This window comes from Tachysurus fulvidraco, chromosome 1 (assembly GCF_022655615.1).
Source record: "Tachysurus fulvidraco isolate hzauxx_2018 chromosome 1, HZAU_PFXX_2.0, whole genome shotgun sequence".
In the NCBI taxonomy this organism is placed as follows: Eukaryota; Metazoa; Chordata; class Actinopteri; order Siluriformes; family Bagridae; genus Tachysurus; species Tachysurus fulvidraco.
The window spans coordinates 9,101,162-9,128,465 of NC_062518.1; the positions used below are offsets into that span (position 1 = coordinate 9,101,162).

At 35.6% G+C, this 27,304-nt stretch overlaps 1 protein-coding gene across 3 annotated transcripts in view; it reads left to right on the plus strand.

The window, feature by feature from the left end:
• b4galnt4b (beta-1,4-N-acetyl-galactosaminyl transferase 4b) overlaps window positions 1-27,304 on the plus strand; it is a 95,506-nt gene that overhangs the window by 5,863 nt on the left and 62,339 nt on the right. For all 3 annotated transcript variants that reach the window (XM_027136881.2, XM_027136880.2, XM_047806713.1), the window contains one exon: window positions 25,330-25,436. In XM_027136881.2, the coding sequence (XP_026992682.1) occupies window positions 25,330-25,436 (107 nt within the window). The remainder of the gene's footprint in view (window positions 1-25,329; window positions 25,437-27,304) is intronic.

Consider the following 27,304-nt stretch of genomic DNA (forward strand, 5'->3'; position numbering starts at 1 on the left):
TATTTTCTTCACCAACCACAAAACCCTCCATCCTTCCCCAACCTCAAAGATTCTGTCAGAAATCGTTTTAACAGTTAAACGTTTGTGTCTGGAAAGCTGAAAAGATGAACAGACGAATCCCTCGTCCATGGATAATTTACTATAGAAGAAATACCATATTATAATAACTGCATCAATAGAAGACTTGTCCAAACTGCTGTTACACAAAATTTCATTTTTCTGTCCAATCACATTTGAGTATTCAGTGTTCTTTGGTCTAAAATCTTATACAGCCATAACCATGTTTTTCAGGGAAAGATCTCATGTGAGAAATAAAACCTATTTTCTACCAATGAAGAGAACTTCCCTAGTGAAAAACACTTCCAAATGAAAAGACTCCCGCTGAACACACAGTCAGAGAGCCTCAGTCAGAGACTGTGTGTATAACAGAAAAGAACTCCATTTCTTTGATTTATACCCAAGAATATCACATTGTTTGAGTTCTATCAAGGCAAGAATGTTTTTTAATAAAACCTAGAAGAGCAGGAAAGCTACGGAAGATGATATGAGTGTCATTATAGTGGCCAGTGAGTCCAGTAAAAATAGTTTACACTTTAATAAAATAAATTTGTATGCAAGATCTGTAACAACAAAAATGTTGTTTTATCTATCTATCTATCTATCTATCTATCTATCTATCTATCTATCTATCTATCTATCTATCTATCTATCTATCTATCTATCTATCTATCTATCTATATATATATATATATGTTATAATGTTTTTCTGAGACATTATTTTCATTTCTAAAGCTCTGAAGCACTTGTCTTGTTAGGGCGAACACTTGAAGAAACTACGTCTGACCATTTACATCACCAACATTAACATTTTTATTTGACTAAATATCATTTTGACTAGCCAGACTTTTACCAAGAATAAAATACATTATTACATATTTTACAGCTTTACAAGCATTTGTAACTCAACAAAACATTTATCACAGTGGGATTTATTTGGTGAGGTTTGTGGTTATCTGCATATTGGTGCTTATTATGAAATTTATTATTGCACATTTAATGCAATACTCCTTGTAGCATGTTTGTTTATCTCTACATATTTCAGACAGCTCTCTCTCTCTCTCTCTCTCTCTCTCTCTCTCTCTCTCTCTCTCTCTCTCTCTCTTTTTTTCTTTTTCTATTTTTCTTTTATCAGACTTGCCACATAAAACAACATTTTTTCAGTTCTTGTTAAGCATGAAAGAAAGAGGAAGCTCATACACATACGCAGGAAAGCGCTCAGGATGACGTTTTTACTGTGAATATTTAATAAGCCTCAATCCTCCAGAGGAAAGAAAAGGAGAGGAGAGAAGGCGGGTTTGTACCGTGATGGTGGAACAGGCAACTCTCTGTTGATTTGGCTCAGGGCAAGGACACATGGGGCAGGTGGAGGCCCACTCAGCAACCGAGTAGGAAGTGCAGGAGGCATGCGATTTTGGCAAGCATGCTTTGAGAAGCAGCACCCTGGGCATAAGGGATTGTTACAGAGCCAAGGCTTTGTCAAGACAAATATGTGTTAGCTGCTGCATTAGAGACCAAAAAAGATATTTCAAGGGCTGGTTATTTTACCTCTGCTGAAAATGTATCCTTCTTGATAATTTGAGGATCTGACAATCACAGGTAATGTATGTAGTTGCTAGTCTTGCTCCAAGCCATATTGAGCTTCACAGTGATGAATTGGAACTTCCATGTAGATGTTATTGAAATGACAAGAGATTTCATTCTGTCAAAATGTCAACATTCAGAGATTTATCAAAACTGCTGTTGGGTGGATATTTTTGCTTGCAGACAAATGACAGCACCATTGCTCTAATGAGAATGTTCCACCATCCTAATAATATCTGGACATGTGCTTGCTCCTTGTCAGGGTTGAGGGTGATGACAAGACGAATGGGCTAAAAACACATCTATCAGTAGACTGATAATGAAACTATTAGGGCTGGGTAATGCATTGTTTTACAAAGACTCATCGAAAGCATGTGCAATGTTTCATGTCTCTAATGTTGTACTAGGTTGTACTAGTATTTAAAATACTAAACACGGCATACAGAACAAACCATTCAAACTAAAACACACAAAACCTATGGTTCATCGGTCCTTTTGTGCTTTAATTAGACAATGTGACAATCTTAGTCAGCGCTGGCGATCTGGTATAGATGTGTCAGTGACACTGAATGAAAAGTTTTAATGACAAAGCAACTGAAATCTGGAGGGTGTTTGAATGGGCAACACTGGCACTGACAGGCATCCATGGGTTAGAAAGAAATCAGACACAGCACACTTTTCCTAGCAAGTTATACTGTATGTATTTTTTTTTTTTTGACCACTAAAATCCAAAGTGACCATCTAAACCATCTAAAATTGACCATCTAAATTTTTTTCAGATATAAAATAAGTTTAACAGCAAAACTGATTTGGATTTCAAACCTGAAACCTTTCACTGATACCTTTCTAATTAGATACGTTGTAGTCAGAGGTGCAGAAGGGATTGTGGATTTTAACTCTCTGCCAATATTTATACCACAACCAACTGAATCCTATGTAGAAGTTATTTATTTAGGTACATTAGTTCCATCTTGATTGTGAGTTTGTCATAATAAATCAGATAAAAATACTAAACCCCCCCTCCATGGCACAATTTGGTATTGCTCAATTATTACCTTATTTCACAAAGAGGTACCTATGTGTTCTACTATTTACACTATTTTATTTAATTCTTAGAAATGGTTATAAAGTAATTTTGTTTGATCATTATTTATTGCTGCATTATGAGACATGTACTACCTAAGCAGCTGTGTGAAAAAAAGTTCACTTATTCACCAACCCTAATTCAGCGCATTTTATATCTAGGTGACATTTCAGCATCTGTTCATCAAGTCGAAATATTTCCAAATGTCATCTTTTTTTTTTTTTTAAGTTTTTTTTTTTTTAAGTTTTATAAAGGTGAAGTTGTTGGATGCGTTTGTGGATGCATATGTGGAAATTTGTGATACATGATTAAGTGTGTGTGCGAAGTGGAGAGAGAAAGATTGGGATGTAATGGACTGCTTGGTGAGAATTCTCTGCTCATGAAACTGAACAAGCATGCTGTAGGTTTGTCTAAATTTTTGGACAGTGTCGTCACTGTTTTTGCACTTAACTTAAACTCCTACACTAAGCATCTACACAGAGAGGATAACCTGCTGCTTACAGCTTCAAAAACCATCTTAGTTATTTATTTTGCAAACCCTCTTTGATATTCCTGGAGGCTGCACTGCTGAGCTCCGGACGAGCTCCAGAGCTGTAGATGTCGAGTACAGCCTCCATTTAATTATACAGGAATCATTATGATAACTTATTTAGGTCATGCATGTTCCTTAAGAGGGTTGAATTGCATGCCATGACTGCATGCAGGATGTGATTGTGTTGTCATGTGTAGGTTGGTTAGTGACTGAGCCAGAATATAGCTCCTCAGCTTTAGAACGTTTCCTAACAAGGAAATCTACATAACATTAATACATTTAATAACGGATGGGAGGTCGGTTGTGGAAAGCTTGGTCTTTATTTTCCACTGCAGCTCATTTCACCTCTCTATATATTACAGACTGCTCCTTTAATGTTTAATGTAAAATTTCAGTCTAGGCTAACAGAAGAAAAACATTTGCATGTGTCATATCTACAGCACCTGTTACCTGCTCATATACCTTCACAAGCATGCATTGCATATCAAAGTATGAAACATTTACTTGTCCTCCCTAGGTGACATTTTGAATAGGATTTAACCACACATAATTCTAAGAAATGTTTTATCTATTTTTAATCTTATTGACAATGGCCAATCCCAGATTTTGTACTTTTAACGACATACACTATAAAACATGACACATTACTGTAACTCCAATCTTCATTGCCAATTTTAGATTCAATTAAACTATTGTCATAACTACTTGTGAGTGCATAGTTTTAAAAATCATTGAGTCTTTAGGCTGTAAATGTTTGAGGCTCAGAGACAAATCACAAACTTTTCACATGAAATACGCTCACTTGTTTTAAAAGGTACAGTAGTAGAATGCATTCGACTGAATGTTTGATAAGTTTTTGCAACGTATAATTGTAACTGATAAGAGCAGGTAGGTTGCATGCAAAAGTATTTTGAATTCATTACCCATATATACAGGAAGTTTCTATATATTGTGCTTTCGTTGCTTTATTGGTTTTTAAAGAACAAAGGTGCTTATTTGGTGCTAGCTTGATCTTTAAGTGACCTTGCAAAGTATTACCCCATTCATTAGTAATATACTTGGACTTGGACATCTGAGAAAGACCATGATGTATATTAAAATAATTCTTAATTTTCTTTACTTTAAAAAAAAAAGGATGGAAAAAACCTAAATAACTCAAGCACCTAAGGGGTTTTCTAAATGTGAATCATTTTGGTAACAGAAGGGAAAACAGCCCGTGACTTATCCATCTGCCAGTCCGCCCTGCTAATGCCAGCTGTATGGACCAGTTAGCAGGTTTGCTCCCCCAATCTCTCTCTCTCTCTCTCTCTCTCTCTCTCTCTCTCTCTCTCTCTCTCTCTCTCTCTCTCTCTCTCTCTCTCTCTCTCTCTCTCTCTCTCCTTTCTCTCTCTATCTGGCTCTGTGTCTTCTTTCTGTCTCTTTTTTGTCCCTTATGTATGCATTAAGCCATCATGGCCCAGAAAAATATACAACACCTGCGGTTGTAACAGGGGGCTACACACATAATTGCAGAGATTAGATCTTCAGTGGAGCAGGTTTAAACTTCAGAAAAAGCTACTATAATACACAGCCCTAACAGCGTCTGATGCTCTATTGTATTGTATTGTATTGAACCATCTCAGCATCTCAGCTTCATTCTTCCTGTGAATGTCGTGAATTAGCTTTGAAAAAGCGTGCATTTTTCCCAGCACGCCGTTCCCCTGATGTGGCTTACAGAAACACGCAATAGCATTAAGTCAATTCATGAAATGGCTGTGTCTTGTCTCTACAAATCTATAAGCACAGTTTTTCCTTTTCAGTCTCTTTTTTCTGAAGCATGGACTGAATCCTAAGCAGATGGAAGCTTTTTCTATAATGGACGGTTCTGTGTGTTGACTCCCGTGCGCAGCTTTGATAACAGCGTTCAGTGCTCGCTATTGAAAGTGTGTAGTGATGAACGAGTGCAGGTGCAGTTTGTTTCAGTGTCGTAATGTTCCATGTGGGTGGATTGTGGATCTGTGCCAGTTTTAATGCATTCAGTAACAGTGTCAATGCATTGTGTATTAATATTAATAGTGCAACATAAATATTTTTATAACATGTTATATAGCATGCATAATGTGTCAGGTTACTCTGTGTGTTATAATGTTCCTTTACAAGATCACTGGCTTTTTTGTCTTAAAACCGTTTCAAAAGTGATAAGGCGTTAAAGTGATAAGGTGTTAAACCTTTATAATTTCTATAGCTCACTACGATATGAGAAACCAAGAATTTATTATGTCTGGAAAAAACATAACAAGGTTTGTTGTTTTCTGTAAACACCATTTCCACAAGACATTTATTCCCCTTATACCACAATGTGCTAACCATTACAATTTTTAGTATAATTAATATTGACTTATCATAATTGTAGTTCTATGTAGTTACATTTAATCTTGTGCAAAACAAGTTAGTTCCTGTAATGATATATTGATTCATTCTCTCATTCTTTTTTTCATCTTTCTTTCTTTTATAATAAAAAGTACAAAGTCCTGTTTCGTGAATCCTCTCACATGGTGAAAGGAACAGATTTTATGCCTGACTTCTATACAGGTAGAAAAGTTGAAAGAAAAAGAAACATATAATATAAAAATGCAAGATCAGTGGCAGAGGCTGTATGATTGTGTTTTAAATAGCAAGTCTAAGCTCTAGTCCTGTGTGCTGTGCTGGTTGTGGGCCTGAGTGGCCTGTGGGAAGAAGGTCCTCCTCCTCCTCTCTGATTGTTTTTTAGTGCCTACTCTAGCGTTGGTCGGGTTTTTGACACATTTGATTCTTTCACCTCATCATAAATGAGAGATGACAGAGAACTCAACTTGACCATGTTTTTTAATTAAATTATTATTATTATTTTAGTGCTATTATGTACGGTTAGGCATTTTATCTTTGTGTGTCACACAACGTTTCTCTGCCCATCGTGGTGTGCATATGTTGTGGAAACTAAAAATGTCAGCTAAAGCACACACGCAGGTTATTTTACTTTACTTACGAGTTGCGTTCACATTCACAGGAATCGTGGCACAGTTTCAGAACAACTGAACCACATGACCTGCTACAGGAAGTCTCAAGTTCGGAACCATGATGCACTTCTCGATACATTTGTTAGCTTTCATATCACCAATTTTTCATGTAAACCATGCTCTGATTCAGACTAAGCTGCTAGTGTTTGTCTTCAGGGAGTGGAAGCAATTCCCTGACTGTAACAGAGAGAAGTGTCCATTGTTCAGATGATTTAGTTTTTTCACTATCTTCCAGGCCTTGGTCCAGTATCACTTGCTGTAGACAAACTGCATGTCAGGGTGCTCAGTGTGGATGGTTTGCTCAGCTGATCGCACCACCCTCTGGAGATCTGCCTGTGTTGATTGGTGTCAATCCAGGCTGTGATGCTTATTGTCAGATTCTTAGCACCTTAGAGGGCAGTTTAATGTTAAGGGTCTAAGGTGATAAAGGGGTCTTAAACATATTCGATTGTATTCATTAATATAATTATTTGATGTGATTGGTCAGAGCCATGATATTACAGAGGATTTATGAATACTTACTGGAAAATGAGAATGGCGAATTCACCAGCTTTGAGGTACAATATTACCTGGAATCTATGCTGTAACTTTGTGTACAGAAATTGGATTGTAGTTTATAACCTGACATTATGAATTCATACACTTTAAAATGGGTTATTGTTTTTGTTTATAATGCACTATGTAATTTTATGGATGTAATATATTGATATATTTCCCTGGTAGTCCAGCAGTAGGATGCTACAGTCACTGTCGCAGCCCAAGTTTGATACCGGATACTGTCACTGAGGGATTAACTCAGTGCTGGTCTAAAGCCTGGACAAAATGAGAGGCATTAGGGCATCTGGCATTAAAACCTGTGCTGAATTAAAATATGCAGATCGGATGGTTCGCTGTGGTTACCCCAAACAGGGAGTAGTCGAAGGACAAGAACACACATACAGTATAATGTTATATTCTGAATACAGGATTCAGAAGAAGTAATAGCCATTGTTCTGGTTTGCTTTTATTTACATGTACATAGGAAATCCAGCTAAATCAGTAAAACGTCACTCATGTTGCTGCTTTAAACAGTTGTTTTATTTTTCTATTTTACATTTTTTTATATTAAGTACGATTTAATTACGATAAAATGCTGCATTGGTAACATCTCTATTCATATTGTAATCTTTTCCAGTTCATGGCAGTTTTACTGCCATATTTTTAGCAGCTGTTTCCGTTAATCTCACATTATTTCAGACTTAATTGGTCTCTACAGAAAAAGATTCTCACTCAAAGAGTAGAAAAAAGAGTTTTTCTTCTCTGTTTTCCTCCCATTTAGTTGTCTGAACCTTATAACACTCAGGTCATGCTATACCACAGACAATATTATGGGGAAACTATTTATTTATTTATTTATTTATTTATTTATTTATTTATTTATTTATTTATTTACACCTTAAAGTTTTCCCACAATTCTCTGACCAGTCTGGTTGAGATACAATATACAGCTAACGATGGACAATATTTAGTCAAATAGAACAAGAACAGAAATGACTCTGGATACTGTTTATTTCTGAATACAATGGTATTTTAAGAAGCAGATGTTTAATGCACTGAGCCATCCATATTTCCTAATTTGTTTGTGGCTCGTTGGTGGATGTGTTTTTGAAGCAGCCTGTTTGTTCAGAAAAACAGATGAGGTCTGTGTGTGTGTTTATGCGTGTGTGCCTGTGAGAGAAAGAGTAAGTGAGTGTCCACAGTGCGAAGCATCAGTCTGCATCAAACCAGCTTTGGCCAATTAAATACTCATCAGGACTCTGAGGTTGAGGGTGCAATTTGTCAACTGGACTCTTTCACATCATCCGTCTTTTATTATTATGTCCCTCTCTCTATTTTTGCTCTCATACACTTTCCCATTTTTTCCCTATCTCCTTCTGTCTCTCACCTTCTCTCCCAATCTCTCCTTATCTTCCTTACTGTCTGTCGCTTCTTCCCCCTGGCTCTTTCTTCATCACTCATCATCCTTCATACTCCAAGTAGCAGTCTATGTCCAAAAGCAGTCTTAGACTTGCTCCTCCTCTTACATCAATCAATCTTTCTCTCTCTCTCTCTTTCTCTCTCTCTCTCTCTCTCTCTCTCTCTCTCTCTCTCTCTCTCTCTCTCTCTCTCTCTCTCTCTCTCTCAATTTTCTCTCACATTCTTTCCTTCTTCCCATCTTTCTCATTGCCTTCCTTTTTATTTGTGCCTTTTCCTGTCTCTCATTCGTATTCTGCTTTTATTATTTTCCACTTATTTTCCTCTTTCCTCTCTATCTCTCACCACTTTTCCAATTTTCCTGTTTTATCTTTTCTCTTTCTTCCTACCTCTAACAGCTTCTTGTTTGCTTTCTCTCTTTTCCTTACTTTCTTTTCCTTATCTTGCTCATTCTTTTACTTCTAGTACTTCTTGGTGTTATTGCTGTTATTCTTCTTCTTCTCCTCCCAGGTTTTTTCCTCTCTCTCTCATTCTCTCTCTTTGACTATTTATCATGATTACTGCCTGTCTCATCTTCCTTAGTTCCTTTCTTCATCACTCATCTTCCTCCACACTACAATGTCCTCCACCCTGCTGAGAGACCCAAAGCAATCTTAGATTTGTTCAAATAGATGTATCTAAATATGCATGTATTCATTTATAAATATTTATATTCTGTTTTCGCAGTATACTCTCCCAGCACCAAGGTTTCTACTGGGTTTTAATCTGCAGTGATATTCACATAGGAACACTTTTAGCTTTTAGAGGTTCAGTCCAAGTAGAAATTTGTGAGGGATTGTAGAAAGGGTTGGTTAATCACAGAAACAGTAACACTGTGATGTGAAGCCTTATTATTATTATTATTATTATTATTATTATTATTATTATTATTATTATTATTATTATTAGCAGTATTATATCACAAACATAAGTCAACATTAATATTTATATATATATATATATATATATATATATATATATATATATATATATATATATATATATATATATATATATATATATAATTTAATAATAATATAATAAATAAAAAAATGCTTAACATGACCCATGAGTCTTAAAATATGGTCTGTTCAAATCAATATTTATCTATTTGTATTCTATACAACTTTTCCTGCATAAGGTCACAGGATACCTGGAGTTTAATCCCAGGGGACTTGGGGCACAAGGCAGAGGACACCCTGGATGGGATGACGAACTCTCACAGGGCAGAATCACACTCAGGACAAATTTAGAGATGCATGTCTTTGGACTTGGGGTTCCCACAAACACACACACAACACACAAATAAGAATTAAACCCCCAACCCTAGAAGTGCAAGGCAAACATGATAATCACTGAGCCAACATGCTCATCTTAAGGCAATTTAATACATTGCAAAGTTAACAAAATTGTCAGTAAGCTTGGAAAATTCAAAACTTTTTGTTATTTATGATAATAAACAAAGAAAGAACCAAGAAATGGTCTGTAAAACATTCTGGTCAAATCTTGAACCCGTAATTGTTCTTCAGTCTTAAAAGTAGACAAATGTTTGCAATCAGCTTTAGAACCATTTGTCTCTGTGGTTTGGTGTATAAACACAAATGTACTTTTATAAATTGATGCCACGAAATCATAAGCTATTGGTACAAACAGTACAAAGCAATCTTTTTTCGCTCAGTTGTTCAGCTTACAGAGTTCTGCTGTGGCATTTTGGAAATGACTTTTCAATGCCGTTCAGAAAGTTCATAGCAGGATCCAAAGCAGACCAACGTGCCTGAGAGGAGGAAGCATGAGCTGTAGTCGTGAGCTGTAGTCCAAACCAAAAACCTCATAATAATTACCACTGAACTTCTTCAAACTCTTTATGAATAAAAGAAAACTGAAATTACATTGAGAGTGGAGCTGGATATCTGAAGCATTATCTGAATATCTGAACATTTGTATAAAAAATGTTATTGAACTTTAAAGGAAATGTCTTTTTAGAACATTTGAATTTTTAAGTCATATGGAGATGGACTATGCTGATATATAGAAAGTCATGCAGATAAAAAAGGCTGCGTCAGGACCAGAAAAGTACTCAAATCGAACCATGAATACTGTGCTTGTATACAGTATAGACACAGTGATGGAAGAATGGCTAGACTTTGCAGTGATAGCTAAATAAGATGTAATATAACATAGAGGGATAATAACTGTCAATTGGATGGGTGGATCCAATTTTCTTTTCAATCTCATTCTCTTCTGATTGTGGCAGAAAATTTGGTGTGATATTTAAAAAATATAGGTATCTACTTTGATTCAATTCAATTCAATTCAAGTTTATTTGTATAGTGCTTTTTAGACATTGTCTCAAAGCAGCTTTACAGAACATAAACATAGAGCAATTTGTATTTCCTTTTACAATCTTTTTTCACCATCCATAGCCTGCTGTGGCCAATTACTAATTATATATATATATATATATATATATATATATATATATATATATATATATATATATATATATATATATACACCGGCTGAATGTTTTTTCTGTAACAAATACATCACTACTAAAAAGTTACCTGGAACTCACAGAATTACTCTCGGTTATTCACGGAACTCAAAATAGATAAAGAATGAAAGCTCATTGAATATTTAGACAAATATACCATTATATGGATGATGATTTTATTAGTACACTAAATGTGTGTTGTTAAGATAAAAAAATTACAAAGAAATACAAAAATTAATAATCTTTACACTATTTATAAATCTATATTTGGTACGGTGCTTGTATATAATAACAACAAAAACATAAGAATTTGTACTCATTTTTCAACTTATGTGACCAGTCAAACAGGGTAATACATATAAAAGCTCGGTGATAAATATAACAGTTGTGATTATGGTGGGCTGAAAATATTAGAGGAACATCTGTACAAGAAGATCAAGAGAATCAGTGATGCCTTAATGCCCATTCCTGTATCATCTATTGGTGCTACACAAACATATCACCATGATGTGATACCGTATGACATAAGCTTAGTGTTGTTGCTCTAAAAAACAGCTGAACCAGAATAGCAGTGATCTGGATGTTAAACTTTATGAATAATGATCAAAACCATGCAGAAAACACACAGAAGCACAAAGCTGCTAAAAAGCCTTTGCTTCAGCATTGGTTTTTGGTGAGGAACTTCTTAAGCTTAAATGAAGAGGAAAACATGTTTACAATGCTAGATAATAAAAATAATAGCTCTTAATCTGGTATATATTTTATTTACAATTATACAAAAGCTGATGAGAAGATTTTCTTATTTGATATATAATGATGCACATTAGCTAGCTGCAGCTAGCTAATGTGCATCATTTAAAATCAACTAGTTTCTTTTTTTATAAAGAATGAGAAGAGGTGTGCATGTGACTGCATATGACCACTTTTCAAGTCCAATAGGAAATTAAGGAAAGATCACCAGAGCTAAATAAAAATATCTGATTGATTAAATACTAAGTAGGTTTTTCAGATTGTTATCATTAGCAACACGGCTATGGGTAAATACCAAAATCATGCACCCATGTCAGCGTGTGAAATTGCGCTTTTTTGCTAAATATATATAATATTACTAAAGCAAACATAGCTACACCTCTTTATAATGTATTTATTGTACACCCAATTCTCTTTACAATTCAGTTTACACCTGAGCAGAAAGTCACAAAAATACCACAAATATGCAGTTTGGTGCTTATATATTTTGGTGCTTGCAAAACGATGCAGTCTTTATTCACAATTGAATCTTGCAAAAGTCAACATTCTACCCAGTGTTTTTTAAATGGGATATTCACTTCAATTAATGTTTTATTTATTTTCCACATCTGAAATGGAAACTGTCTCATCTTCTCTCCATATTGTATGCTTAAGACGAATCACATCATCTCGAAGCTCGCCTTTTCTCTGCACGGTGAGCTCTATGTCTTTATATAGTAGTCAGAGACACACAGACAGGGGAAAAGAATGTAAGACATTGATTGAAGGCCACATTTGTCTCTCGTCCCATCTCTCAGTGATGATCTTTGTGCTCTGTGTCTGTCGTTTTCTCATCAGGCAGAAGCCGATGAGCTCGACTGAACTCAGCACAGACAGCAGGTGTCAAAATGTGTTGACGCGAGTCAGCTTGACACCCCTAAGGGAACAGCCTTTATTCTTCTTTTTTACCTGCTTCTGTTTCACACCTCTAATAAGCTTCACTTCACTGATGATGACTTAGCACACGCAGCTAAAATAAAGCATATGTACCTGCTAGGGCTGAGATGAAAATAGATCAGGCCTCAGGTCTTTGGATTTTTTAATTCATGTAGAAAATGTGGGGTCGTGTTGGTTTTTGGATTGTTGGTATTTTGTGTTAAAGTACTGTTTAGTACTACTAAGTACACTCAAAAATGGGTGGGATGCTGAATGGATGGGTGGACCTATAGAAGGGCACTATACATCCACACACACACCCACACACACACTCATACTGTACATTTGTTCAGCATATATATACTGTAATCTAGTACAGCCAGTGTCAGTATGTTTTTTTTGTAGATAGGAGTAATCTGGAAAAATTCCTGGACACCAGCGAGTGAAACATCACAACATACTGTGAAACATCACAAACAGTAAATATTTTATTAATATATTTTTAAATGAGGTGTTATTACTTCCAATACATAAAGGATGCTAAAACATCTAGGTAGCTATATTGATAAATATATAGCTATAAATTCAGTTCAGTTCAGTTTTATTTGTATAGTGCATTTAACATGGACATTGTCACAAAGCAGCTTACAAATCTTGTATATAAATGATAAAGGTTAAAATTTAAATTAATTATTTTTAATTTATATATATATGCCCAAATTTATTTATAATTTATACATTTAGCCCAAATGAGCAAGGAAAAACTCCCTGAGAGGATATGAGTAAAGAACCTAGAGAAGAACCATACACCAAAGGGAACCCATCATGATCTGGGTGACAACACAGTATCTGTACACTATATACTGTTGTCAAGTGCAATTGTGTAACCAAGAGGTTTTGAGCAACCATATTTGCATTCGCATAATTTATGAATTCATTATAGCTTTAACATAAATTCCCTCTTGCTGGAGCCATCAAATGTTCAATGATGGAGATTCGAGTGCAAAATCATTGTTGTTATATTTTGATTATGTTTGAAATCTGTTTTAAATCAAATTGCTGAGAATGGCAATGCTTATCAAGACTGTATTTATGCGTGACACATTTGAGCTAGTTTACTATCATTCAACTAAATTTAATTTAGTTTACTAGCTTCCGACTTTTCATACAAATTCATTATATAGTTTACCATGTTCTTGGAAGATATATTCCTCCTAGATTATATTAATGCTTTAAGATGTCATTTCTGCACTACATGTCTTAAGACCTGTATATTTCATAGATTGTTTGCTAGGTTGGTGCTAATTTGTTTTCATGCTCTAAACGCTGGACATAAAACAAATAAATAACCGTTTACCACAAATTCAATATTTAATTGCAGTCGATTATATAATTATATTAATCTAGTGCCTTATTGTTTCTTGAACATCTAGCTATCACCAGGTGCATCGCAAACTGTCTTACAAAGTGACTTATCAATCTTTGGTAATATTCCAACAAAATGAGACTTTCCAATACTCGATCCAAATACGTACTTATTAATTATTATCAGACCTTGCCAGGGAAAACAGCAAAGGCCTGTGCACAAACTCTCACAGCACACTCAAACAAAAATGTAATTACCCTCTACTATTCCAATTACCAGGAGATGGTAATGAAATCTACATCATGGGATGTCAGCACAGCTGTTTACTTGTGTGAGAGCCCCTGAAATTGGGTCAGATTGCATCGACAAATTAAATTAATTTCCTAGCAGTCGCCACTCTTGTTCCTAAGTAACCAAGACAGATTACTGCAGGTTAATGTGCAAACACGTTAGACTTCTTCAGAGACATATTGGCAGGAAAATATTCTGTTACTGGTTTGTATTAGGGAATTAATGGGATATGTATATAGTATGTTGTTAAGAATTAAGGATTTTAGACAACAGTTCGAAAATCCAGAAATCATTGGGTTCATACACAATAATCCACAATAATCCACAGTGTAAACAGAATCTAAGGTCAAATCTGAAGAGCAGTTAAGAGGCAAGACAAGGGTCATGATCAGACATATATCTCAGAAATTACATGAATCACCAAGGCTTCGCAAAGACATTGAATAACTGTGTGTGTCTGTGTGTGTCTGTGTCTGTGTGTGTGTGTGTGTGTGTGTGTGTGTGTGTGTGTGTGTGTGTGTTTTGTTTTATTTAATTATTTATTTATTCATTCATTCATTCATTCATTCATTTTGTACCGCTTTATCCGAACTTCTCGGGTCACGGGGAGCCTGTATCTCAGGCGTCATCGGGCATCAAGGCAGGATACACCCTGGACGGAGTGCCAACCCATCACAGGGCACACACACACTCTCATTCACTCACACACTACAGACAATTTTCCAGAGATGCCAATCAACCTACCATGCATGTCTTTGGACCGGGGGAGGAAACCGGAGTTCCCAGAGGAAACCCCCGAGGCACGGGGAGAACATGCAAACTCCACACACACAAGGCAGAAGTGGTAATCGAACCCCGACCCTGGAGGTGTGAGGCAAACTTGCAAGCCACCGAGCCCCCATTTATTTATTTATTTATTTATTTATTTATTTATTTATTTATTTATTTATTTATTTATTTATTGTTCTTAAAGGGCACTTTATTATATAGGTTAGAGATCAATTCTAATACTTGTAACCTTTTTAAACAAGTATTGGCATTGATGTATACAAAAAACAACAATGCCGCTGTATCAGAGCAGCTCAAACCTGTGTGCCACAGGACTGACATATTTTTATAGGTTAACCCAGTAGTGATCATCACCCTGGTTCCATTGACAAAAAAGCAAATTGAATTTTTTTCTGCTGGTTTTAGGATTATTGCATAAAATAAGCCTCCAATGAAGGTTTCTGACTCTGAAACATTTTGTTCATCAAGATAATCTTTACAAATTAACATACCTTTTTATGAATTCTGAAGCGCAAATACAATCCACAGAAATAAAATCTCTTCCAGCTCATTCAGTCTTTTTTTTATAAAACATATTCAATTTTTGTGGATGAATCTGAATGAACAATTGGAGTTGGAATAGTATTTTAAGAGTGTGAATATGCTGCATCCACAATAGGCTGCAGTAGAAGAGATGTGTTTTATTTTTTTTTCCTTCTATGACTGAATAGAAAAGTCCTTTCAGTTCAGCATGAGTAACATGGAGCGTGATCGCCAATCGTCTATAATGGATGTACTAAACGGATAGAAATATGAATAGGAGGCACATATGCATAGGGACATTCTTACTGTTTTTGGTTTTCCAAATGCCGTGGTTGGAACTAGATTTATTTTCATGGTCACATATGAAGCTTTTGGGCACAAGTTAGTGGTCAACCTTACTGATGCATTTACAGCGATGCATTTACAATGTTCATTCATTCATCCTTAGTATCTGTTTGGTCATGGACTCAGTGGATTAAAAAAATGCTAGTAGTTTGTTTATAGGCTATATTTTTAGAAATATTCATTAGAAAATATGGCCTGACAGGTCAAAATGGACACAGAAAAATGATAACTGTATGAACAAGACTGCAAACAATCTGTTTATTAGGCCACGCCCACATTGGCTTTTAAATATGAATTCAGAATACAGACACAGATGCTTGGAGCATTAAAAGATATACTGATACAATACTAGTTGGTTTACAGGTATAATGGAATAGGAATGAATCTTTGAGGAGTCAGGGGTGACCTTTAAACTACTGAACTTCTGTACCCTATATCTAATAGATGGATGTGTATATTATAAATCTATGATCCCACAATTGCAACTGCCCCGGTGATATATCACGCTGAACAGCTACCAGCAAATTGATTTAGACCTTACAGACTGCACTCTTGCTGTGTCATAGATTTGACTGATTTTAATAATAACTACACTCTTTTAAACGTGCTCACATCCACACATGTAGAGCTAAAACTGGTCATCATTGTTATTTCTATGGCTTGAGAATGCACTTCTAAGGAAATACAGCTCTCCTTTCCAATTTGAGATGGTGAATGCTTTCCTGAGTCAGCGAGAGCAGGGGAAATCTTCTCCATCACTGTCCACTTTCCTCTGGCAGCACAGATGTGGCGAGCTACAGGACAGAGACATGACATATGGTTATAATGTCTCAACACCGCTGCACGAGCTGGTGTTTCACTCAGCAAGGACACAGAAAGGAGCAAGTGCACTCACCTCTTCAGGGCTGTATCATGGTTTGAGTGTTCATTATTACTGTGTTTCTACAATAATAATAGCAGAGTTAATGCTGTGCTTGTCACTAATTCTTAAATATGGCTGAATCCCAAGTAGCATGAAGTGCGTTCAATTACATATTATCATATGTAATTATATAGTCTGCGTGGGTAATGTATAGGTAATTAGAAATGGGAATTGTCTTGGGAAAAAAAACCCAACAATGATTAAACATAATTAAATGTTTGCTTAAAGATGCAAATACTATTCTAAGTGCAGTAGTAGATGTATTTATTTATTTTATTTGTTTATATATCGGTTTTCTACTTTGTATTTAGCCCAAATATGTTAATTAATTTAATTAAACATACAGCTAAGTATGGTGACCCATACTCAGAATTTGTTCTCTGCGTTTAACCCATCCAAAGTGCACACACACACACACATCAGTGAACACACACACAGAGGAGTGGGCAGCCATTTATGCTGCGGCGCTCCGGGAGCAGTTGGGAGGGTTCAGTGCCTTGCTCATGGGCACCTCAGTCGTGGCTGGCCCGAGACTCAAACACACAACCTTAGGGTTAGGAGTCAGACTCTCTAAGCATTAGGCCACGACTTGTCATTATCTTTCAAGAAAATGTTATGTACTGTATTCTTGAATAAAGTGTCAAAAATATTCTTTATGTTGCGGAACATCAAATCAGAGATGCAATAAATGTGTGGACTTCAGACTTAGTGCACATTAACATGGGTAAATATTAAATATGAAACAATTTTGTATTTTCAGTTTCCCAAAAGAGTCCTGTTTACAGTGAAATGCAGAAATAACAGAAAACAGCATGCTGGGTATCCGAAATGGGTTTCTCACTTCTGAACAGTTTTTGCTTGTTGTTTATTCCAACATCCAATGGTCTTCTTCAATGAATATAAACATGCGTTCTTGCAAACCACAATCTCTTGTATTTCATAATCTATATAAAAATATTTATAGCATTCTTAATTGAGAAAAAAGTTCATAATATTTTCCACCATATAGGAGAACATGTGACATGCATTATGCTTTATAAACACTACAAAGTGAAAACAATAATTAATCCAATTCAGGGACTCAAAAATAAGTAATCAATGTGTCTTTATAATGTGAAAGGAATTTAAAATGAATAAAAAAACACATGGTTTCAATTTTACTATGTTTTAATCTCATATCATTCCAAAACATGAGGATGATTTTGAATATAATATATATATATATATATATTTTTTTTTAATATTGTGCAGTTCTAGTGGTAGGTTTTGGATCATGTGTTACCTGTAGTACATTCTGTGGCCAAAAAAAGAATAATCTGGGACTATGGAGCTAAAACTATCCTTTAAAATAAGCAGCAGATGTGTTACAGATGTGTGAACCAGCTAGCATACAATTTGCTTTCTGCTTTTTTGTGTTATTCTTTTTTGTTCCTTTTAAATATCTTTAGTTCATTAGACTCAATCACAAGATCAGTGCTCTACCCTCCATTTTGATTCTATTCACTTTCCCCTTGAACTGTGGCCTGAATGGCTAGGTGATAGCAAAGTGCTTGATGTCATTCAGTGCCTTTCTCAAAACCTTTATTCCACTTTGAGTGAAAAACATCCTGGCGACACATTTTTACTACCTTATACAGTATCTGTTCCCCATAGAATGAAACATAATGCCTTGATGCTTGTGGAAGCAAAGGACCTTAAGTTATTGAATAATAGTGAATGTAATGGCATGTTTTAATTCACTAGTTTTAATTGTTTTATCTGTTTGTTTTATAAAGAGTACCCTATATATTTTCTCAGCATATATTTGAATGGATTTCCAGGCATTGCAGGCTTGAAAGCATGAAAACTCCCAGTTCCACTGATTGCTTCAGTGCAACTGCTGTGCAATCCTGCTGTGCTGGAAAAGAAGGAAGATTTATTGTGTGTGTGTGTGTGTATGCATGCATCTACTCTAGAAACTGAAATATCGGCTATTTTCTTTTCTTTTTTTTTTTGCACTACTTGTCTCCTTTACACTAATTTGAACATTGAGGTTTTAAAATGCATAGTGGTGTCTGAACCAAGAAAGATCAATATCAGTAATTATACCTCAAAGGCAGCTTAAGACTTAAAGACAGTTATACTAATATAAACAGACAAACGAGGCAGATGGCTTCAAGCTTCATTATCTAAATGTGTGGCTTATCTTCAGGGTCGAACACCAGAATCAGAAATCTCTGTCACTTTTGCTCTGTCCCTGCATGTGAGATTGTGGTGATATTTTCCCCGGATTGACAAATGAAGCCTTCTATCTCGGCCATCTGTCATCACAAATGGGCCATCAGTTGTGTCAATGCGCTGCATTTCCATTCTCCAGGACACAGACTCAAGGAAAGAGCCACAATATCCAGAATTAACATGGGCCAAGAGTACTAGACTACTAGAGTGTGATTAAAGTACTTATGAACAAAAAGTATGCATCGCTTGCTTTGCCAGCAGTTCTCCAGGTCTCCTTGTTTCTCAATTTCAAGTCAGATTTTCTTGCATGTTATCGTTTTTACCAAATTCTACCCATTTATCAGGTTTTGCAGAGTTCTATGAGTTAGCAAAGGTTTCTTTTTTGGCATCTACCTCAGATTGTTGTTTACATAAGTTTTAAAGTGGATTTCTGTGAAACCAGGTGCAACAGCATCAAAAATAGTACAAGTGTATAAAGAAGTAATGCTCCTTTAGTAATAGAGGCTATCATACAGTCATACAGTCTATCAGTGAGGATTGTGTCAGCTGTTTACATGAAACAGGCTGCTATTTCTCAGCCATGTCATTAACTGATATTGGGAATACTAGCTGAAATATACCTGAAATACTTGAAATATATATGAAATACAGTTGCTGGAATATTGAATGTAAACAAGGTGGTCTGCATGAATGTAAACAATGGTCTGCATATTATATTTGGCACAGGTTTTACGCCGGATGCCCTTTCTGACTCTACCCTCTCATTTTTATCTGGGCTTAGGACCGGCACTGAGAGTTGACTGTTTAGTGGCTAACTGAATTACTGTGCTGGAATCGAACCTGGGCCACGACAATGAGAACGCAGGATCCTGCCACTGGACCACCTGGGGCCTAGGTTAACTGCTTTGGTATAATGGGTTTAAATGACCGTTTATTGCCTAGATTCAGTAAATAAGGTTCATTGGTCTCCTGTGCAATTGTTGCAGGTATTAAAGTGCAGTGAAATGAGATGCAGCTCTACATAGCACAACTTGTGCATACTGAGAACATTAAATACATTATGCAAACTATATAACAATGGGAATAAGGGTAAGGGAGGAGGGGAAAGCGCAGACAAATAAAGTGCAAAGTGCACACAATTCAAAAATATACATGTGTGTCAGTATTTGTATGTACAGTACAGTACATAACACAACCAATCTTATTGACATTTAGTCAATCTCAAGAAGCATGTAGGGACAACAGACTATTTCAGGGACAAGGTGAGAATGTTGGTGAGATCTAGAACAAGGTTTCAGAACACGTCTGGGGATTTTGTCTGGATTTTTTTTATATGGATTTTGATCATGTTTTGAGACCATGAATTTGTAAGCCTCACTCATAGAGCATATTTCTGTTGCTTTATAAAGAATGTTAGGATTAGCTGGGATGCTAATATCAAAACATACATAAAAATGGTTAAGTTCATGAACCAGGAAGTGGTCAGCACTCTCCACAGTCAGTGTCAGCTAATAGATGCACAATGAACTGAATCTTGAACCTTAAAACTAGGTATTTGGGTTGTTAAAATGTGGAAATTAACATCATGGGAATGTTTATGAAGCTTATACAAAAATGTTTTTGCTGGAAATTATCTTGACAGCTTGAATATGATAAGAAAATTTCTAGAGCTGCGCTTTAAAGAAAATGTTTCAGAAATGTAACCTAAAGTCATTAGCTCAGTCAGCAGTTAAGGATGTGTGCTACTGCTTACTGAATAGAAAATGGTTGTGTGAGGGTGAGTTGTCACTCTGGTGGAAGGTTACATGCTTGAATCGCACATAGACTCTTATTAACCTGCTCATCAGATCTCTGGGATTTAAATTACAGGCAACAAGTCAGCATGAGAGAACTGTTTGGGTTCTTTGGATTTATTCAATTCCTCAGTTAGTAGGGCTGCCTGTGGCACACAGATAGAGGTTTTATTTTTTACATTCCTAAATTTATGGCATTCGGCTGTTTTCAAATCTTTATATTCAATCATGAGTAAGAAATTTAATGGGGGCGGAATTTCATGGGTGGTAAAACATTTTATTTACATGATTTTGTTTTTAGTATTTGGTTATTTCTTTTAAATAGAATTTAAATGTGATATATACTGATGTATACTGTAGATAGATAGATAGACAGATAGATAGATAGATAGATAGATAGATAGATAGATAGATAGATAGATAGATAGATAGATAGATAGATAGATAGATAGATAGAATAGGGTTTTATTGTTTACATGTATTCTGAAATTTCATTAGTGCATCATTCATTATGTAGTAACGCATGTTAGTTGTTCATGTCACCGACTGCTTATTATACAATTATACAGAATTCATTCATTCATTCATTCATTCATTCATTCATTTTCTACCGCTTATCCGAACTACCTCGGGTCATGGGGAGCCTGTGCCTATTTCAGGCATCATCGGGCATCAAGGCTGGATACACCCTGGACGGAGTGCCAACCCATCGCAGGGCACACACACACTCTCATTCACTCACACATTCACACACTACGGACAATTTTCCAGAGATATTATACAGAATATTTATCTTAATTATAATTAAGTATTAATTTTAGAAATGCATATATGTATTTAAAATATAAAAAAAATCTATATTTTAATTTCAAATCAATAATAATTAAATAAACGATAATAAATATAGATTTATGCTTTTGTTTTTTTTACACTATAGCATTCCTAATTGTGCTGTGGACTGAGTGTATAAATGTACTTGCTTTTGCTCTCCTGTTCAGTAAGTGAATCTTTTGTATCTTTGAGAGAAAGAGATGGTTTTCTTAGAGTAAAGAAGGAGATTTGTCGGCAGTGGTTCCCCATGGTTGCAGGTAACATCTGATTAAATATGCTGAGCTTTGGGCAAATCTACTATAACTACTAAGTCATTTTCATGACAGAATCCAAAGCAATGAGAAAAAAACATCACAATAGCCAGAATACAGTTCAGTTTAGAAATGTTCTTCTTTGATTTTACAGAATTATCCTTCAGTTATAGAACAGGATGTAAAACTTTGCAAATATCTCATGTCATTATAAGGCCTGTAACTTAAAATTTTCGAATTCATTTTTGTGCTGGTGAAATTTTGAAAACTGTGACCCAGTTACATACCAAATGGATCATTTGATTCTATTGGGTGAAAAGAGATGAAAGAGCCCACTGGAGTGTTATCAGGAAACCTGACAGAGATACTGTTCTCTGAACCGGCACCAAAATCGACATGGTATTGACTGAGGTAGAATACGTTTCGTTAACGAGAGGTGTAATTTGACAATGCATGACTGCTGATCGGTTGCACAGCCTTATTTTCACTCGTGTATTTGCCAGTGAGGGTTTGTACTGATAAAACAGTTAAGAGTCATTGCGTTGTCAACCTTTCTGGGTCTTTAAGAAGATACTTTAATGTTTTTGCTAATTTATCTTTTGAAATTTAGCAGGCTGGAGCTCTGTTTCAGATCTGTGATTATCTGCAGTTCCTACACACGAACAAATAATTATTATCTTAACGGCAGATTATTTTTAATGTATGGTTAACTATACCACAATCTCTAAATTATAATATCTGATTATTTAAATGTCAGAAAGTGGCATGTGTAAAATGATTCACTATACAGTAAATAAAGTACAGGACAGACATTGGACAAATAAAAGTATCAATGTGCTTGACTAGTTTATGCTTCAGATGCCAAGGGGTCAAATAAACAGGCTAATAAATGGCAGCTAACACTGTTCATGATACTGAAAGATAATTCTGTATGTCTAACTAGTAAGGATACAACATTTGCAATCATTGTCTAGAGTACATATGTACATCTGTAGTGTGTAATTAAGCAGGCATCAGGATTTAGGTAATGATAATTACAATGTTTTAGAGTAAAAGCATCATAATAAATATATATTTCATCATGTATGAATACCAAAATTATTATTATCCAGAAATACTGTATTGCTAGTTTTAGAAAGCTGGATAAAATGAAATATATCAAACTACAAGAACAGCTTGGTTATAAAATTTTTTTCCTTCTACGGTATGACCCTTATTGTTATAGTGTAATGGTTGTAATTTGTTATATTGTCAAATATTTTGACCCGGCAAAATAAGTGTTCTTATGAACCAGTTTAACAGTATGCATGCTCTTTACACAGCACAAAGGAAAGGGGAAAAACCCTTGAGGATTTTTGAGAATGCATATGTATTAAATTCCAATATATAGCCTTAAGTGCATTTTATGTATACCTCCTAGACACAAGAAGCAGTGTAGAATATCATCTTGTAAGTATTTAATAAATATTGCCATCATGAAGAAATGACTTCCTTAGTAATTTTTACCTGTGAGTCAGACATAATCACTATATAGTGCTCTCATTTGATCAGGATCAGTCAGAGCTACAGGTACATGTCCTCTAAAACCTTGGTGCTTGTAAATTTTTCCTATATTATAAGCATTATTCATCGAACACTTCAGGGCTCCATAATGTCCATTAGCTTCAAGGTGGATTTCCCTCGTCAGCATTACAGTACTTCGCTGCATTTAGTTCGTCGCTTGCATGCTGACTCTCATCTTTACAGGCTCCTGGGAGTTTTTTTTCCAAGGTACAGTATAGATGGCTTTGCTTGCTATGAGCAGTTTTCTTTTCACTATAGAAACATACATACACCTTTTTTCCACTGTCTAGTCAGTTCCTCTTTTTTGCCCTGGATAGCCAACAGGCTATCTCGCTTGGTGAGACATATCTAGGGAATCATTGCTGCATAATGGTGGTATTTATTGCATATACTGCACCATATGTCACTAGGTGACCTTGTTGGAAAATCTCAGTATGCCTGTACACATGGACAAGGGAGTATCCGAATGTTTTACGGTATTCCAGGTTCACAGAACAACATTTACATAATATATATCTTATACCTGTATTATATATACTGTATCTTATACCTATATTATATGGTTTGCATCCAAAATCAATTTGGATGTAGAAAAGACAATGGTAAAACTATGAGTTCAGAAATTTGTATGCTCCTGTTTATAAGTTGCTCAAAAACTCCTGGTTACACAATTGCATTTTTTGAACATTTACTACACAATTATAGAGAGGAATTATAATTTTTTGCTATCCATTGAAACCCAGATGAAGATGGCTTCCCTTCTGTCGGTAGAAGAACATTCTGTTCTCTAAAGGTTCTTCCTTGACTCGTCTTGGGGAGTTTTTCCTCAACATTTGTGTTATTGTTATTCTGATTTGTTTATATTCCCGAAAAACTCCTTTATGGCCATGTCCATTGTCCAAAAATGCTACATGGATAAAATTGTATTAAATGGAATTGAAAATTTCCAGGTTAGAGGATGAATGTTAATGTTACAACCTTTCATCTGTCTGTCACAGACAAGATAAAATCCAACCTGAAGTTCATCCATTGTTTTATCTCTCTCGGGCAGCTCCACAGATCCGAACTGACATTTCTCCATCTGTCTCTTATATCCCCCATCGACGCTCACTATAACCTGCCTCCACACTGTGTTTAAAATGGGAGGCATTTTGGGAAAACAGAAGGCATTTATCCCTTTTCCATCTGGCAGCTGGCACGTACACAAGTGCCAGATGCAATGGGACGGGCACGTTGCTCCTTGCAAGATAATGTGTTAACCTTGTACTAAGATGTGCTAGCCTTTTGACTCAGTTTACCCGAGCTGATGCTTTTGTGGTTGATCTATTCAGACGTCTTCTACTGTCCTTTTTCACTCTTTTTCCCTTCTGTGGCATCCTTCTTTGCTCCTGGGTTTTTTCTTTCATTTTATTTCATATGACCTTTATAGCGTTATCTGATGATATCTCCTCTTTACCGTCCTCTGTATTTTCATCCAAACCTGGGAGGTTTGTGCGATAATTCTTGACTTCAGCACATCTCGTGACTCATAACACACTAGTCTGTGTGTGTCCTTCCTCAAAAAGCTTATCAGCTCTCAGGCATGTCACACAGAACTGCTGTGAGAAAGAACAGATTAGTCAAGGTGGACTGACACCAGTTTGACCAATATTGGATAAGGAATCCATTTCACTCACTTGCTCTCTTATATTGTAGTATGGCCATTATACATATCCAGAAACACTCTTGCTGCTGGTGGATCTAATGAAAAACTGTTCAAAACAAAGTTGCTGCAGACTGTTCTTACTAATCACATGCTAACATTATGCTAATATGCTAAAGTTTGAATTCCCACATACTTGTTTAAAATAAATTATGTTACTTGAGAACGGCTTGATAAGTAGCGGTAATATTTTATTTTTTTTGTGGGTCAAAAGGTTAAGTGGATTTCATGTTGAGTTAGAAAGCAAAGATTTTTTTTAAAAATTGATTATGGTAATTATGTTTATTTCAAAAGATATGGAGAGGCAAACAGAAGGCTTGGGTTCTGGCCAGAAAAAGCTGCCTCACTCCTCCTCAAGTCACCCAGAAGACTCCAGTGACAGCACAGATGAGACAAAGCCTGTGAGTTATGCTCTTTTTATGCTGTTTTTCATGTTCATTGTTAATGCTTAGATTTGCTTGTTTAATACTCACACTCAAGTTCCTTTTTTATTGTATCAGCTACTCGATGTGCATCCCGAGTTTTCTTTTTCTTTTTTCATTTTGTACTCCAGCTCATTACATCGATTTTTCCATTTCTGTGAATTGAAGTCTTTTATCCCACTCATAAATAAGAACGTTCCAATCTTAAGGGTAGTAAAAGAGCCAACAAATACCAAAAGAAAGAAATAAGGAATTTCCACAAATTGAGCTAAATGTTTATGATTTTCGGAATGTAAATCTAACCTAAACCGTATGCCACATGGAAGCTAACAAACGTCCTTATTAGCTTTAGTATTTATTTGAATATAGTGAATATATTGTATATTTAAAGGCAGGGTCTCAGATTTTTGAGAAATGCTTCAGAAAACTGAGTCGGGCCGAATAATAAACAAAAATCAAAACAAAAATCAAAACAAACGTGTAGCCAATTAGCAGAAAGGGGCGGGGCTTGTCAATATGCGGTGGAGAGAGTGTTCAGTGTGCATGTGTGGTATGTATACCCAGTGTTAAGGTAGCATTCTAGCTTGTTGTGCTATGCTATACAATGCTAGATTGCCAGCAAATGTCAGCCATTTAATATAAATTTAGCTTGAGAGGTTTTATCCATCATTTACCTTGTAACGGTTCTTTTGATTCCTCTCCACTCAAATCCATGTCTCCACAATTCACTTCAATTAACTTCACTTCACTTCACTTCACCACACTTTACTTCATGTATCTAAGCATGGTAGATGGACTTTAGAAATGAGTTTATAAATTGAGTTCAATCAGTCAGAAAGTGTCTGCATTTAACACGTAATAAGTGTTGGTTTTTCTTTAAACTTTTCTTTCTGATGATATGTCTAGACAACTAGACCTCTTTTCCATCCAAAGACTTTTAAATATCATTCATTCATAAGTAACTTCAGGTCTGTATAAAGCTTGTCTCATGTCTAGATAATGTCACTCTCCATGGGGGGTCCAAGGATGTTTCAGACTTAATAGAGAAATAGCGCATTATCATTCAGGACAACAGTCATGTCACTCACTTACACGTTGATGGATCGAGCTTTGTGTCTTTGTATTCCAGACGCTCTTCACTCCAAGGTTTGTTTACTGCGATTGATTTGTCTGCGTCTTGTAATGCGCAGACTAATGTAATGTCTGTCTTAATAAGTCTGCTTGAGATGACGTGACTCATTCGGAAAGAGAATTATAATTACAATTGCATGTACTTTAGCACTAAATGGTCAGTTGGTTTTAGTTATAAATTATCAAACACATTTCAGCTCTATGTGGTTTAGAAGAATAATATTCACATGATTCAGTGCCAGTAAAGAAAAGATTTTAATCATATCAGGCTGTTTATGAAGCAGGGAAAAAAATATTAGTCAGCTCTTTCCTTAACTCTACGTGGACACTGAGGCAGTAAATTGTGTTGCCTTTTTTCAGCGCAGCGTGACAGCTGCGTCCATTCAAACGCTCCCCACCAGCACTTATGCCATGATCCTAAATGATATTTCGCCTCATAGCTCACAGTCTTTTCCTACATGCTTCACCAAGCAACAATACACCTTGTGCTAGGAGTTTGAATCAGCAACTGATAAAGGCAATGTTTTTTTTTTTTGCAACATACTGTATGATATAAGCAGATGTTATATTCAGCTTAAAAGCACATTGGGGATTGTTAAAATAATAGACTTTACCCTGGAAATATAAACCATTGTTCATGTAAGTTTGTCAAGTAAGTGTGAGAAATATTATACAGATTACTATGCAAGTTTTTTATTTAACTAAACATTTTTAAT